The sequence below is a fragment of the Perissodus microlepis genome, chromosome 18 (genome assembly GCF_051167445.1).
Source record: "Perissodus microlepis isolate ML-2025 ecotype Zambia chromosome 18, ASM5116744v1, whole genome shotgun sequence".
In the NCBI taxonomy this organism is placed as follows: Eukaryota; Metazoa; Chordata; class Actinopteri; order Cichliformes; family Cichlidae; genus Perissodus; species Perissodus microlepis.
Genome location: NC_140478.1, coordinates 21,819,819 through 21,837,075, shown reverse-complemented (window position 1 = coordinate 21,837,075; position 17,257 = coordinate 21,819,819). Strand labels below are relative to the sequence as shown.

At 40.5% G+C, this 17,257-nt stretch overlaps 1 protein-coding gene across 1 annotated transcript in view; it reads right to left on the bottom strand.

Annotated features, from left to right (window-relative positions):
* The window catches only part of colec12 (collectin sub-family member 12), a 37,681-nt gene that overhangs the window by 1,974 nt on the left and 18,450 nt on the right, over positions 1 to 17,257 (bottom strand). Inside the window, exons 3-7 of the mRNA XM_084913450.1 lie at positions 5,887 to 6,009; positions 3,281 to 3,367; positions 2,076 to 3,119; positions 1,044 to 1,604; positions 84 to 226 (exon numbers count right to left, since the gene is read on the bottom strand). Of these exons, the coding sequence (XP_084769576.1) occupies positions 84 to 226; positions 1,044 to 1,604; positions 2,076 to 3,119; positions 3,281 to 3,367; positions 5,887 to 6,009 (1,958 nt within the window). The remainder of the gene's footprint in view (positions 1 to 83; positions 227 to 1,043; positions 1,605 to 2,075; positions 3,120 to 3,280; positions 3,368 to 5,886; positions 6,010 to 17,257) is intronic.

Here is a 17,257-nt window from a genome sequence, read left to right as displayed (position 1 = left end):
TAATAATGTTTTATGTTAATTTGTGCAATTGTTTAAAATTAGCAATAGCTTTATATGGAATATATGGATCTAATTTAATTTACCTGTTCTTCATTGTTATTGATAATGAGCATATGAGCTGAACGATTAGTACAAAACCGGTTGGCCTCATCAAAGTTGAGCCTCTGTGAACCAGAAGAAAAGTAATAGCAGCTGTCTCCAAAGTTTCTGAATTCACGTGGACAACCTGGAAGAATGAATTACCACATACATGTTATCCAAGAAAACAAAATCACTAGAGATGCTGTTTAGATGGTACAAGGTATCAACATTTACAAAAATGTCCTGGTCTAATTTATCTAATCACTTGATTCTATCCATCCATCCATTCGCTTCCGCTTATCCTTTTCAGGGGCGGGGGTGCGGGGGGGGGGGGGGGGGGGGGGTGCTGGAGCCTATCCCAGCTACCATAGGGCGAGAGGCGGGGTACACCCTGGACAGGTCGCCAGTCTGTCGCAGGGCTAACACACAGGGACAGACAACCATTCGCACTCACATTCACACCAAAAATTCTAAATTGCCCTGAGGCAATTTAGCTTTTTCAATTAACCTATCCCCACAAAGTGCATGTCTTTGGACTGGGGGAGGAAGCCGGAGTACCCGGGGAGAACCCACGCAAACACGGGGAGAACATGCAAACTCCACACAGAAAGGCTGGAGTGATGCTCAGGCTGGAGTGAACTCAGGACCTTCTTGCTGTGAGGCAACAGTGCTAACCACCGTGGCACCGTGCATGATTCTATTTTATTTTATTTATTTAGCACCAAATCACAACAACAGTCACCTTAAGGCACTTTATATTGTAAGATAAAGGCCCTACAATACCCTAATACAGAGAACACCACAACAACTAGACAACCTCCATCAATAAGCACTTGGTGATAGAGGGAAGGAAAAACACCCTTCTAATAGGAAGAAACCTCGATCAGAAGCAGGCTCAGAGAGGGGCAGCCATCTGCCGTGAGCGGTTGGGTTTGATGGGAGTGAGACAGGACAAAACTCACCAGGCTTTGGACTTGTGGCAACAGGAGGCTGGACTGACACAGAGCCCTGTGGTTCCTGTACTTGTTTAGAAGGTTGAGATGGTTTGGGAGGTTGAGTGACCGGACGGGGCTGAGTGGGCTGAGGTGGCTTTACAAATATGGGAGTTCCAAGAAGTCCTGGGAGACCGGGAGGACCTGGAGGGCCCATGGGTCCAACAGGCCCACGGGGTCCTTCCATACCTGAAGGCCCTGCTGCTCCTCTGGGCCCTTGTGGCCCGGGCGTTCCTGGCGTTCCGGAGGGTCCATCCCTCCCAGGAGGCCCTGGAACCCCAGGGTCACCTTTCTCACCAGGGTTTCCAGGTCGACCACTAGACCCTCTTGGTCCTTTAGGTCCTACAAGACCTCGAGCCCCAACTGAACCTTTTGGACCTGCTGCGCCTGGTGGTCCGGCTGCACCTTGCTCTCCTTTAGGTCCGACCAATCCTGGCATTCCTTTGTCTCCTTTATCACCCTTTTGTCCCGTTTGGCCCATTGGCCCCTGAGGACCCCTATCACCTCTGGGCCCTCTTGGACCTGGTGGGCCTGAAATACGAGCAGATAAGTGAACTATAACTGATAGATCAATGTGTAACAATTAATGTTTACATGCACTGTCACACAAAACATCACACAAATGATTTCTTGTAATCTTATATTTCTTTTCATCTTGCTGGTACAAATGCATACTACAAATCAGAAGAGGTACAATCCTAGTCACTGTCAGAAGTCACAAATAATTCATAAATACGATTCTTCTTAAGACCAGAAGGTTGTAGATGATGTAACTTACCCCAAGAAACTGAAAACTGTTGTACTTATTTATTTAACAAAATGGAAGTGGAAGAAATCTATCTATATATTCTTATACTTTTCTATATTAATTAAAAATGTACGAGTTCCATACCTAGAATAATTAAATATACTTGTCATAATTTTCACAAATAATTGGAAAAGGTGCTTTATTTACACATGATGATGAAAAGCTCTAAATCAGGCACGCCAGGTATTCCTCACCTTGTAGGATGGTAAAGTTGGTGATAAGCTGTGTGTGCTTGCTGTCCACTAGCTTCATCTCCTCCATCACCATGGACAAGTTGTTGACTTCTCTGTCCAACCGGGCTGTTAGTTCATCCTGCTGGGCGCGCAGCTCTCTGTTGTCTGCGTTGGCCTGTGTCACACTTCCATTCAGTCCCACTAACAGGTCAGAGTGCTGCATTACTGTCTCAGCACAGGACCTCAGGCCATTCAGCTCGGAACTGATGACACCAAGAATCTGTGCGGCAAAGCTAATGTTTCCAGTCACGCGGTTCATGTCATTCTCGTGTCTGTCTAATCGTGCTTCCATTTTGTCAAACTTAAACGAGGTGGCATTATCATGGTCTCTCTGGTGGTCCATCATCTCATGCAAGCTCTGGTCATGTCCCTCTGTGAGAGCTGAGGTATTCTGGATTTGGCTGGCTAAAGTGCTGAGCTGAGCTCCCAAGTCATTTAGAGCTTCTTCATTGTTTCTGGCCAAAGCGGAGTTGTTGGCTGCCAAAACCTGAAGGTTCTGAACTTTTTCCTTCAGCCACTCTGTGTCAGCCCGTGTTTGTCTGGCTGTTTGCTGCAGAATCTGATAGTCATTTTTCAGTTTCTGAACTTCCTGTCCTGCATTTTCAATTGTCTTCTGTAGTGTGCTGAGGAGATTGCGCTGCTGGGCCTGCGTGATGTTCAGCGCACTGACATCAACCTGAGTCTGGCTCTGTACTTTGACCTGGCTCTGTATCTCAGACTGGAGCCGTGCAGTGTCCGCCTCAAGGCTGTCAATCATTCCACTGTAAGAGGTCAAGGTCTGCTTGATGCCACGCAGTGAAGCATCATTGTTTTCCATAAAACTCTGCAGTGAGACATGTCCACTTTCCGTATCACCTCCTGTTATCCTAAGTTCATCCAGCCTGTCGCTGTTACTTGTTGCCCTGTCTGCAATGCGCTGTAGTTGATTCTGTAACGCTTCCAGATCTGACTTGAAAGTCTTCATCTCACTAGTGGCATTAACTGACATCACTCCAGCCTGATCATCTGAAAAACAGTCACACACTGTTAATAGGACCTACAAATATATCAAATGTATGTATATGTAAATGTATATGTCAAAGCCAAAACCTACTTTCTTGTACACGTCACTGAAATCTCTGCAGCTTTCTGCATCTATGATATAATCTTGTGTTACTGGGACTTACCTAGTTTCTTTAAGTCTGTCTCCACAGCATTGATCTTGCCTCCATAATTCTGCATGCCCTCTGTCATGTTGTCCATTTTCTCAACCACTAAGAAAAAATGAAAGAGACTGTCTTAAAGTTGAAGATAGATATAGTATATTCTGCAGAAGGGCTTCTTAACAGCAGAGGGCATTGTTACACTCATACTGCTGCAATGAAAAACTGGAAAAGTTAAACACCACTGATGGGAACATGGGATTGAATGGAGTGAAAAACTTTCCTAACATTTTTGTAACCGGGCAACTGTGTATCCGTTGATCTCCATCCTCAGTGAACACTCACAAATTCCGCTTCATCGGTGTAAATAATGTCAAACACATAATCAATACCACGCCAGCGCTTTACGACTCTGGTTCCATTTTCTCTCTCCTTACATCTGCAGGAAGAGTCTCCTCTCTTCCAGGCTTTGTTTTTCTCTCAGTATGTGGGCGTCTAAATACTGAACTGGAAAACACCCTAAGCGTTCACTGTTATCATTCCAGGAGTGACAAAAACATGAAACAATAACCTGCACTTGGGACAAACAAAAACAGCTTCAAAGAGCTGTTGGGTAACTGCTGAGAACTGAAGTTTGAAGGTAATCTCCTTTAAATCTGTCTTAGTTTCTCTGAAATGGTCACATGCTTTTCTTTTGGGTGAATCAGAAACACTCTATAAATTTATTCCATTGATAACAGTGACAAAAATCTAGAATAAACTAGAAACAACTGCAAAACTCCCCACTAATCTTGAACATACCTTCTCATTCACCCCTGTTAATCTTTCCATCCTTTTCACATCCTTATATTGGAAAGGCACTGCGAGTTATATAAGGCTGCTAATTTAAGTAAGTCTTTTAGTAAGTCTGGCTGCCTATTGGGACAAGTTATGAGCAAAAGCTAGGCAGTTACCCAAACTGAGATTAACACTGATGAAAGCTGCTGGAGCAGACATTTAAATAAACAATTCTTTAACAGGAATTAAAGCATTAACTTGAAGAATAGCAGCATATCTATAACAAAGTGCATAGAAAAAAAAATCATAGAATGCAGAGCTCAGATTGGTTTCTTGCACACTCAAAGTATTTTGGACACTCGCAGCAATTTGTGAGTTAGTCTGTAGTTCACGAGATAACAAATTGCAACCAAGCCATAAAATCTGCTTTGGGCTGTTAAGCCTGGGTAGTCGCTGCACAGTCATCTGGTAGACATTAGAGCCAAGACATCAAACTCACTTGGGCTCGACGCTAACACAGACGCAAAGCTGGAAGCCTAAAACAAACCTGACAGCACCTAATTCTGATTTAAATCTAAACTTGTGGAGTAGTTTGGATTAAGTCTTTCCCCATTAGGCAAATATGCCATCCGTTGCCTGTGGAGCAGGTAGGACTGTAGCAGTGTTTCACTCGAGGATACTTTCGGCATATTTTTCTGTGACTGCTTTGGACCACAAATGTGTAAGGCACAGAAAGCATTCCCCGATGATAACGCCTGAAATATGTGGAATTCCTGTCTGTTTCTATTTAATATTATTTCTATTGTTCAAACAGGGAGTAACAGCAGCATGCGTGCAGTAAGGACAGCGCCACACAATCTGTTTCCCATTTAGAGCTGTGGCTAAAGATGTCAAATATGGTGGACAGTAAACAACGGTTTCTGTCAACAGAGTGGTTAATCTTAGGCCAAAGCCTCTGGCTTGACTGTTAGTGATACAACCATTTAATTTTTTATCAAACATCAAAGAAAACGACGAAGGCAGAGAGAAGCTGTGGGACCATGGGAATCAGAGGGCAGGGCAGGAGTAAACAAAGGGAAAAAAAACTATAATTGTGCCAGAGTCAGACATCTTAATTCTCTGTCTGTCCAAAGTCTTTCCTGAAGTTGGCCTTATCATCCTTTCTGGACTTTCTAGCAAGATTTTGTGTACTGTATTTTTTGTTTGTTATCGTTCAATCTATTAGACAAAAAAAAGGAAAAAAATCAACCAAGTTTGCGTGAAGAGAAAGAACTTCATAATAAAATTATACAGAATTTCATTCATACTGATCCCCTCTCACTTTCTGTGAATCACGTCATACTAAACCAGCAAACACACCTACAGGAGTACAATACAGGATTATACATCCAAGGGCAATAGGGCCAGTTGCTATGCCTTTTGACAGTCCAGGGGCTCGTACAAGTAATATCACCACAGCACAAAGGACAGGAACTTAATTCACATGTAAATATAAGGAAATGGCAAGAATATGTTTTTTACATTTACATAATTGGGTGATCTATTATGCCAGTCCGTGGAGGGGTAGTGAAGAACACAATTTCCTAATTAAATAAGTGTTCCATCATCTGTAGTTAAAGGAAAGTCTATGTATTTGGCTTAGAGCATCAATATTTCTTGGCTTGTAAAAAAGGGTCTAACTGAGCCACTCTGGAAAAACTGAGGTCACCATCTGCCATTCCACTTCAACCTGTTTTGCACACATTGTGGGTTCAGTGTTGTCAGGTAAGTTGTTGTGGATGTCAGAAGCTGCAATCCAGCTGAAAACTAGAGTATTTGTTTAAGCAGGCATTTTAACTTCAGTTACGGCTTACCTTTGTATCCAAGGACAGCCACCGCTATGGTGAGCAGGGCACAGAGCACATAGAGGAGTGCGATGGCTGCCCTTAATGCCCAGTCATTTTTGCACTTGGTGCACTCTGTACCCTCCTGAATTCCTGTAACACACAACAGGGTCTGTGTCACAAACCAGTGAACAGTGTACAGCACTGTCTATTTATAGTTTATATATTTTATTCCGGGACAGTTGGCGTGGGACACCCATAATGTCATTGTACATTTACAATAATAATAAAGTGCTATTCTATTCTATTCTATTCTATTCTATTCTATTCTATTCTATTCTAGGTTGGCTGTAAGCAAGAAGAATAAAATTGCAGTAGTAACCCATACACGCTCCAGCTGAAGAAGGAAGTTCATAAAAACATCCCAAATGTTTTCATATAAAAAGTGAAACCACATGGATTCTTTCTTTTTTACGTCATCACTAAGTTTAGACCTGCGTGTCTGTGGTGGCACACGCTGTGCTTTTCTCCAGTTGAGTATCAATTGAAAACATTTGGCCCCATTAACTGGGAAGAAAACTCACTATGAAACTTTGAAAACATTGCACATGTGTTATCCATATGACTGAGGAACCAATACAAAACACTACTATTCCCCTTCTGTGTGATTGGCAACTAACCTAGAACACTGGGACAGTGAGATTTTTGGTCATTCATGTCACAGACGTTTACTTCTGCTTCCTCAAAATCACCAACACTAAGCGATTTAATGCTAAACATTGTAGGCAGGTTGGTTGCTTGACTTTATTCGAATTGACAAAGTAGCATTTAGTAAGCAGAGATACAAGACAGCTGCTGTGAATTCACAACAGGCCAAAAAGCTCTTAATGTAAGAGGTAAGAACTTCAGGTTATCAGGTTATTTAGGAAAGGAGAATTTATGGAAAATTGTCACACATTCCCGATTTGGATGTTTGCAAACAAAATGTGAAAATCGTGCAATATCACCATCTGCCGTTACAAACAAATCACAGCAGCAGTGTGGATGCAGGGCTTACAGTTCAAACTTTAGTTATAACTAACGTCAGGGTTTGTTTAGAACTTTGCTTCTTGGCCTGGACGCTCATGTTTCTCTAGTATAATATCATACCATTATCATAACTCATCAATACAACTTAAGCTGTAACAAACTATTATTTAAAAGATGTTGTTAAAAGGTGTCCTGTACATAAGATCAATAAAATAATTGTCATATTGCTATAGATAATCATAAAACAAAGTGGGTCTTCCATTTACTTTCAACAAAGTAAATGGTGTTTACTTTGTTTGGTTGTAAACAAACATCAGGGTTTGTTTATAACCACTCTAATGTCCTGGCTGCTCGTCTTTCTTTAGTTATCATTATCGGAACTCATTACTAAAACCCAAGCTGTAATAAAAAAATGTATTTTATTTAAATCTGAAATACATTGAAATGGGTCAAAGAACCTCACAGAGCACAACAGCAGTCTTCAAGGCTGTTGACCAGGAATAATAACAATAATAAGGAGAGAATTGTTTATAGAAACATGTTATCTACCCACCATGGTCACAGAATACAGTCAGAAAATTTAATCCAAAAGATAACTTGTACAGTTGAGTATATCTTGTATTAAAAGATTAAAATGGAAACAAAACATGATACTAAGGATCCTTCCATTCAGCCGTGTAATCTTAACACAGAGAATCTTAAAGATTTCCACAGTAGCAGTGTTGATAAAAGGTTCCCTTCAAACTTCAGGTATAACCAAATAGCTCTGTTGGCCTTACTGCTCATTGTACAATATCATTATCATAATTCATTAATAAAACTCATTAGATGATCAAAGAGGTCATCTTGTATTTTATTTGTTGCTATGCAGGAACCTAGCCAAAACCTATGGCTTTATATGTCATTTATAAAATGTATTAAACCTTTTTTTTAACCCTTTCATGCATAGTGGTGACTACAGTGGACAGCTATTCAAAGGCTGTTTTCTTGTATTTGTGTCCGTGGTGATGGTATACTTGCACATAAACCACAACATTGGACACTGATGTGTCACTCCAAAGGTGATGTTGTCCACCTAAGTAGACATGTAAGAGACTTGAAAAAGTCTTGAAAAGTACATGTTTAAAAAACGAAGTTCAAAAGTCTTTTTTTCATGCCTACAGATGAATAAAAATACTTAAGAAAAAAATCCTGATTGAGGTTGTCATAATTCATACATGAAAGGGTTAAATGTTTATTTAAAAACTGAAAAGGATGATATCAAATATAAAGATAATCAGACTCAGTACAGACTTCAACCTGACTGAAATACTTTGGCAGGACCTTAAGAGACCTATGCATAAATAAATACCCGCAAACCTCAAGGAACTGAAGCAATGTTGTAAAGGAGGCAGAATTCCCTCACAACAGTCTGAGAGACTGATAAAGTCATACAGAAAATGGTTACCTTAAGTTATTGCTACTAAAGGTCATTTTACAGGCTACTGAAACATGGGTTTCACTCACATAAAAACCGGTGAAAACTTTCTTTTTTACAGGACTATGAGTAAATGAGTGCATTACATAGGTAATGCTTCTGGGTCAGTCCTTTGGTGCCCCTTGGCATTATGGGTATGTAGACTTATTCCACTGGGGCAAACACTGCACAGCTGGGCTGACTTTTTCACATGACTTCCTCCTTCAAACAGCATCAGAGTCCTAGATGTGTCCCTTTAAGTCTCGTCACCCATGATGGGATAGAATATGTAGCCAAAGGAGGCTCTATGCTGTAAAGTCAGGGGTAGGCCGGGACCACCAAAGGGGCAGTGAGGGTTTGTCCTTTCTGCTTTGGACCCAGACATCTGTACAAACATCATGTCTGACAAACTAAGGGGGGGGGGGGGGGGGGGACCACCATGGAGCTAGACATGGATATGCCGGCCACTGTTGTCCTTATGTGTACCGACAGCCTCATGATGTGAGTGAATGTGGAGAGAATCCCCCACTAGCCCTGAACACACGCTGTTTAAAGTACAGCATCATACCATGTAAACATGCAGCTGAACATCTGCAGGTTCTGGGTTGAAAGCAAGGTAAGTGTAAGGTGATGAATTTCACATACGTTTTTGCATCAATAACTTTTCTCCTGGCCAGATTTCTCCCACAGAAATAGAAAAAAAATGTGTCTGTGACTTTAAAATCTTAAATAAAAACAAAAAAAAGAGTGTTTTAATTGTTGTGGCAGAAAAATAATTGTGGGGTTTTTTTGCAGACTTTTTAGTATCTACACTTAGCATAACAAGAATTTAGCACATACTGTGTATAACCTGGGTTAAAAACCATAGCTGCCATGTTCTTCCCCACAGCGACGCTTAGACTGAACTAACATGGAAATTCATTCTGGGCAGAGCAGCTGATGACTTGTTCCAGGGCTGTAACATTTTCCCACTGCTTGTCACTGCCGGGTTTTTTTTTTCTAACCTCCAAGAAATTTTGCATAAACAACAATTTTGTGTGATGTGGTCCACACTAACACTTCCAAGGTAGCTAAAAGATTCTTTTACAGAGAATCAAGAAGTAAAATAAACCTACGTTGTTTCTATAACCATTCATCAGACATTTTTGATTGTTTTGACACAGTTTTGTTTTGACCTTAAAATGTGCTAAGGTGAACAAGTGAAAGGTAGTCAGAATCTCTGACATACACTTATACTGTCCATTTTAATGATGTCAATCAAAGTACATTACAACAAAGTTTGATAATTAAATTTACCATATGGAGTATTTTAAGAAAAAAAAAACTCACTCAAGTCCTCTCTTTATGTACATGCAGACAGCAAATCTACTTCTGTACCTCATTAGGCAGCACATGCGTTTTGTTTTATATTCATAGGACCACTGTGACTGAAACATAAATATGATGACATGTGTCATGAGTTGACTTAAAAGGGACTGTTACACCAAAGGCCTGGTGCAGAATGCCGAGAACCGTTGAGGCATGGTGAGAGCTGAGAAGCAGGAGAGCAGCCAGATTCCTCATCAGCAACCTGGACTTGAGCCAAATAATTCCCACAAGGCAAATAAATGTCATAAAATGCTACAAAGAGCAGAGGTATAGTGGAGGATACTGCAACTTACATTTTATTGATGTCAAATGAAAACCTTGTGCTTCCAGTCTGTTTTTTGTGGTTTGTCCTTTTGAATGAAGACAAAAAGAAATATATTTCTAGAAAAATGCAAGACTACTTGTGTCTTATCTGGAGAACAAGAGCTAGCAGTGTTGCTCTACAAGGATGGCACTGCTTTGTGTCTCTAGCTCAGGAAGCATGGATTAGCAGGGAACGTGCTGCAGATATTGAAAAATTCAGCATTTTAGAATTGCAGCTGCTGGTATAAACATTGCTAACATGAGTATTAAGCTCTACACTTCCCCATAGAGTATTTCTCTGCAGGATTGACTGCAGTTTTTTATATTGAATACTAAAATGAATGCTAACCCATCAGATTATTTAGGCAGATCCTGTGGGTCCTGTAGTATGCAGGATGGCGTCTCTATGCATCGAGCTTTTTCTAGTGTATTTTGTTCCCTTTTGGAGATCTGAGATATGGAGAGTATGGAGCCTGGGTCATTGTTCCGAACTGTTGTCTCCCCTGTTGTGGGATACTGCTGCCATTTCAGAGTCCTATCGCTGTCAGCGTGGATGAGAGGCTTGGTCAAAGTAGCATCTGCATGAATGCCAGAATCCAAGGTTTCCCAGCATATCGTGTCATTGTAATGATAAGATCAGTGATGTTAAATTGACCTGTGAGTGCTTTTAAAGTTGTCGGTGATACTTAGGAGAAGTTATGCTCTGTTATGAGTCAGTTTTATCTTTGGCAAATCCTTTATTGTTGCCATGAAAGTAGAAGAAAGACAGAGGACGAGGATTAGGAGACAGAGGGAAAAACAGACAGTGAAAGATGAAGCATTCCACTGTGGTGTCTCTAAAACAGCTGTACTTCATCTGGACTCTAAGCCAGTCAAAGAAAAAAATTCCCCAGTTCCTTATACCTGACATTAGACTTGCTTGCAAGCCCTCCCTCCCTCCTGCGTAGCAGTGGAAATTTCCATAGCAACACAAAGAAAGCCTGTGCAGGTCAGAGCCTTATATACAGTAGCTGTGGATGGCTATCACATTAATTCTTTGATTTTGCCTTGTGTTTTGTATATAAGTGGAAAATGATGATAAGCCAAAACCCAGATTAGTCACACAGAACTTTTCTTCCCCACCTGAATGGAGTCTGACACATTCTAATTCTGTCAATACAGCATGTTCACATTTCCTAAGGAAACGCAAATATTTTTCTTTTAAATGGTAAACCCCTGTGATATCTGTCTGTCTACAGCTGTAAACTGTAGATCTATAAACCGTCATAACTTTACTTAGATATACAGGGAGTGCAGAATTATTAGGCAAATGAGTATTTTGTCCACATCATCCTCTTCATGCATGTTGTCTTACTCCAAGCTGTATAGGCTCGAAAGCCTACTACCAATTAAGCATATTAGGTGATGTGCATCTCTGTAATGAGAAGGGGTGTGGTCTAATGACATCAACACCCTATATCAGGTGTGCATAATTATTAGGCAACGTCCTTTCCTTTGGCAAAATGGGTCAAAAGAATGATTGACAGGCTCAGAAAAGTCAAAAATAGTGAGATATCTTGCAGAGGGATGCAGCAGTCTCAAAATTGCAAAGCTTCTGAAGCGTGATCATCGAACAATCAAGCGTTTCATTCAAAATAGTCAACAGGGTCGCAAGAAGCGTGTGGAAAAACCAAGGCGCAAAATAACTGCCCATGAACTGAGAAAAGTCAAGCGTGCAGCTGCCAAGATGCCACTTGCCACCAGTTTGGCCATATTTCAGAGATGCAACATCACTGGAGTGCCCAAAAGCACAAGGTGTGCAATACTCAGAGACATGGCCAAGGTAAGAAAGGCTGAAAGACGACCACCACTGAACAAGACACACAAGCTGAAACGTCAAGACTCAGCCAAGAAATATCTCAAGATTGATTTTTCTAAGGTTTTATGGACTGATGACATGAGAGTGAGTCTTGATGGGCCAGATGGATGGGCCCGTGGCTGGATTGGTAAAGGGCAGAGAGCTCCAGTCCGACTCAGACGCCAGCAAGGTGGAGGTGGAGTAGTGGTTTGGGGTGGTATCATCAAAGATGAGCTTGTGGGGCTTTTCGGGTTGAGGATGGAGTCAAGCTCAACTCCCAGTCCTACTGCCAGTTTCTGGAAGACACCTTCTTCAAGCAGTGGTACAGGAAGAAGTCTGCATCCTTCAAGAAAAACATGATTTTCATGCAGGACAATGCTCCATCACACGCGTCCAAGTACTCCACAGCGTGGCTGGCAAGAAAGGGTATAAAAGAAGAAAAACTAATGACATGGCCTCCTTGTTCACCTGATCTGAACCCCATTGAGAACCTGTGGTCCATCATCAAATGTGAGATTTACAAGGAGGGAAAACAGTACACCTCTCTGAACAGTGTCTGGGAGGATGTGGTTACTGCTGCACGCAATGTTGATGGTGAACAGATCAAAACACTGACAGAATCCATGGATGGCAGGCTTTTGAGTGTCCTTGCAAAGAAAGGTGGCTATATTGGTCGCTGATTTGTTTTTGTTTTGTTTTTGAATGTCAGAAATGTATATTTGTGAATGTGGAGATGTTATATTGGTTTCACTGGTAAAAATAAATCATTGAAATGGGTATATATTTGTTTTTTGTTAAGTTGCCTAATAATTATGCACAGTAATAGTCACCTGCACACACAGATATCCCCCTAAAATAGCTAAAACTAAAAACAAACTAAAAACTACTTCCAAAAACATTCAGCTTTGATATTAATGAGTTTTTTGGGTTCATTGGGAACATGGTTGTTGTTCAATAATAAAATTATTCCTCAAAAATACAACTTGCCTAATAATTCTGCACTCCCTGTATTTGTGGATCGAGTTCAAGTTTGTGATTTCCATAATCATTCTTGGACTTGTCTTTTTACAATCTGGTTTGGAAATTGCTTCAACAAACTGAGTAGATAAACAAAAAACACGCAGTTTATCAAACAAACATGTACCACAGTGGGCCAAGGAGGATGCAGCAATCCATTTAATAACTGCCGAGTTATTTCAGCACAGCGAGAAGAGGTGGATTGAATACATCAAAGCAAACGACACTTTTATCTTGCTGGTGGAGTTTGGGTTTAAAGAACTTGATTATGTTTCTCCTGATGCCATTTTTAGGACCATGTTAAACAGTTAAACCCTGAGCAGGTTTTGCAAGTTGAACCGATGTCCTTACATCTCACTCCGGCTCCTGCAGCTAACAGTCGCCAACAGGAATGCTAATAAGTAAGCACTACGCCACAGGGGAAGCTACCACTGAGACAAATTACCTAGACATTAGGCACCTTGAACTGCCGAGCTAGCTTAGCCAGCCTGCTGGGCTCTCTCTCTCTCTCATGTTAGAGATGGCACGTTACCACTTTTTTATGTCCGATACCGATATCATAAATTTGTATATCTGCCGATACCGATATAAATCCGATATAGCGTATTTTATAATCAATAAAAAAAAATTTTTTTTAAATATCTTGCTACATTTTGTATAAGTTCATAATCAAGTTTAAAAAAAATAAAACAAATCTAAAGCTATTCTGTTATACCTGTATGCAAAAAATACACTGCACCCAAAATATTTCATAGTTCAGCAATACTGATCAATCTAATAAACTTAAACCTACACCATTCTTCCTACTCTGGTATTTTAAAGAGTACTTAGCGGAAATATTAAGCAACCTAACTAGTAGGGTTGCCAACTCCCAGCAAAAAAAAACTAAACAAAAAAACATAGGGAACCACCCTCCACCTCATAATGCTTAATTGACGTAATCAACTTTAATTTAATGCACGTGTAAAAAAAAAAATGCACAGAAATCAATAATTTTTCCACAATAATTAAATAGATTCAACATCTTCAACAGAATTGCAGACTGCACACATGGTATCTTCCCAAAGGAAAAAGTACTATAGCTTACTAGGTTATAAATTATAAAGTTCCTATATACAATAATGGATTTCTATACATTTTACATCAGATGAAAACTTGTGTAAAAATCAGATATTTATTTATTAAAAGCTAGACATGAGAATAAGAAAGGAAAGTATGTCTTTGTGCCCCCCTTTCCCTGTTAATGCCCTACCTGGCCCCCTGGCAAAACTTTGCTAGACCCGCCCCTGCACAGTTACCAGCCGTCAGCTACGCAGTGGCGTGTCCAGCGGGGTGGCCTGGGGGGGGGTCACCCCAGGTGCCACCCCGAAGCTAAAACAATAAAATTAAATCAAATATCAAATGTACGATTATGTTTTCACAGTGAAGCTCAGATATTCGAATGTAAGTGAATGCAGCCTCGGCTTCTGCACTATGAGCATCACGTTAGCAAAGGAAGGAGAAAGACGGCACGGCAGAAAACAATTTTTCGGTGAAAGAAAATGAGGAGAGAATAAATGTCCCGGTAAGTAATATTAAGTTTGTTGAGTTTTGTAAACTTCTGTGAAATTAGAATACCAAGGAAAAAATAACACTTAGAGAATTATTGCAACCGTCTAATATTTCAGACAGTAGGCTACTGGGGGGAGCTAGCATAAGAGTTATGAGTCATAAGATATAATCCAAGTCTAACATTGCTTTATGGAGCTGCAGATTTGGTTGCAGGTTAACATAGCTGGACTGGCCATCGGGCCCGATGGGCTGATGACTTATTTATTCATTTTTTTTGTAACGGCATGAACAATGAGAGGTGGTGGATTGGCCAGATGCTGGCCGATGTGTAAAAATAACTCAGTTGTTTGGTGGTGGCTATGGCGGAGCTTCCACAGAGGCCAGCAGGTGGATGAGGGAAAGGGAGGCAGGAGGAGGAGAGACCCGAGGCGGCCGCCAGTCCGAGTGTCAGGTGAACTGAACTTCAGGTAAGAACTTATGACCTGCAGTCTATCTGGGTCAGATATAAAACAAATTTAGGTGGAGTTTATTTTCGTTGTGCTGACTTTTTACAGTCAGTTACAATAACTCGTACTGCGTACTAGCTAGCATGACGGAGTTACTATACAGCTGGGTGGGTGCTATGATGTTACTGATAGTGAACTTTGTTTTATTCATAAGGTTAGTTAGTAGAGTTGCCAACCGCTCCTTAAAAAATGGAATGGTCCCTCATTCAGAGAAAATATTACGCGTTTCATATTGAGCTGTAAGGAACACAGTTTGTTCTGGACTTAAGCTAAAATGGAAAAAGACACAAAGCTGGATTTATTCTGCGTCTTCACGCTGTCAGCTGCCTCTTCTTCTCTCATTCTCTCTCCTCCTTCTCCTGTTGCTACTTCAATCATGAAACTGATCGATGATCAGCTGATCGGCTTTTCCTTCTTGTTTATTTATCGTCCACTTTGCGCCAGAAAAAGGAAACCAGCGGGTGTCGCGCTAAACAACAGCAGCACATTTAAGCTTGATCAGTTGTTGTTAGAATTTATTTAATATTAATTTCTAGTATCAGCTGATGTTTGCTGGAGCCACAGCTGTAAAGCTGCTGGTCATGATATCGGTTTGGATATGTGGTGAGAGGGAAACATGAAGATGAAACCAGGAGATGTCCTTACTGAATCATCAGAGCTGAACAGGTGATGGAGAAACAGGTTTACCTTTTAGGTGACATGAATGAGTTGAAGGGAAGTTATGAACTGTTTCTGAGAGACAAATAACACCAGGATCCTTTTCTATGTAGCTGACAGCTGGTAACTGTGCAGGGGTGGATCTAGGAAAGTTTTGCCAGGGGGCCAGGTAGGGCATTAACAGGGAGAGGGGGGCACAAATAAATACTTTTCTTTCTTATTCTCATTTAAAATATCTAGCTTTTATTAAATAATTATCTGAATCTTGCGAACAAAGTTTTTATCTGACGTAAAATGTATAGAAATCATACATATACCAACAAGACAGTGTACATCACTGTCACAACAGCGTTTGTTTTCATTCAAAGGCTTCATGGCTTTAATACCTGGTGGGCCGGTCTTTAGTCAAAATGCCCGGGCCGATTTTTTGTCCCGGTCCAGCCCAGCAGGTTAATACTGGCAGTGTCACCATGCCAGCTGACTGTATTTCATCATCAGCCAGTGTTCTTTATACATCAGTATTACCAAAGTTTATCATAAGGCAGCATAGAAAGTATTTACTTGCTTTCAGGTTTTATTCAAATGTTAGTCTTTTCATTTGTTTCCCCACTTTTTTCCTGTTTCAAAATCAAACACCAGTTTGTGAGAAGATTATCTTCTTTTTTTAATAGGCAGATAAAGTTTTGCATTGGCTAATTTGCCAATTGTATGTTAAAAATGTCGTATTTTAATATTCAAAAATGTTTTTGCCCAAAACATATGTGCACTATATGTCAGTAAAAATACTATGCAAATATTGCTGTCCTTGAATGCTGAATAAACACTGACAAAGCACTGATTGTATCTCTTGTACTTTATCGACACAGTATCTAAAAACTTTGCACCGTAGTGGTTAAAATCTCATTCTAATAAGAGTTAAAAGTGCATTCGGTTATTAGGTTTATAGGGTTATTGAATTATGGTTGGTAGAATTTTTTTTAACATTATCTGCCAATTACATCTGGCCCCCCCAACAAAACTTTTCTAGACACGCCACTGCAGCTACGTAGAAAAGGATCCTGGTGTAGAAAGTAATATTAAATAAATTCTAACAACTGCTTATCAAGCTTAACCATTCTGCTGTTGTTTATCTGCTGCTTTCTTCTTTCTGGCGCAAAGTGTGCGACTTTATTTAACTTTACAGTGTCATAAATCCGCTGACAGGTTTATAACACTTTAAATTGAGCCCCAGGTTCTCTCTAGCACATCTGGGCCTTGTTACAGTGGAGCCAAATCAAAGGATGCATGCAAACATTTGATACATCATTCCTTCGTGCCAAGCAAGTGGCTAAGTTCTAAACTTTGCTTTCAGTGGACTATGTTGAGTGTTTTTATAAGAAAGTGTTATAAGTGTTACAGTTAGGAGAAATCTGTATGTTGTTAAATAACATATAGAGGACTGCATGTCTGAACAGGATGACATGCCCATGTTTTACACACACACACACACACACACACACACACACACACACACACACACACACACACACTGGTTAAAGCTGAAAAAACTGTATATTGTACTCATAAGGCTTTGGCCAAAGACAATAATACAAACACTCCACTGGGATATACAATGTGGACGGGTGACTCAAACACATCCTCTCTTCAGAATGCCATCAACCTTTGTCTTACACAACA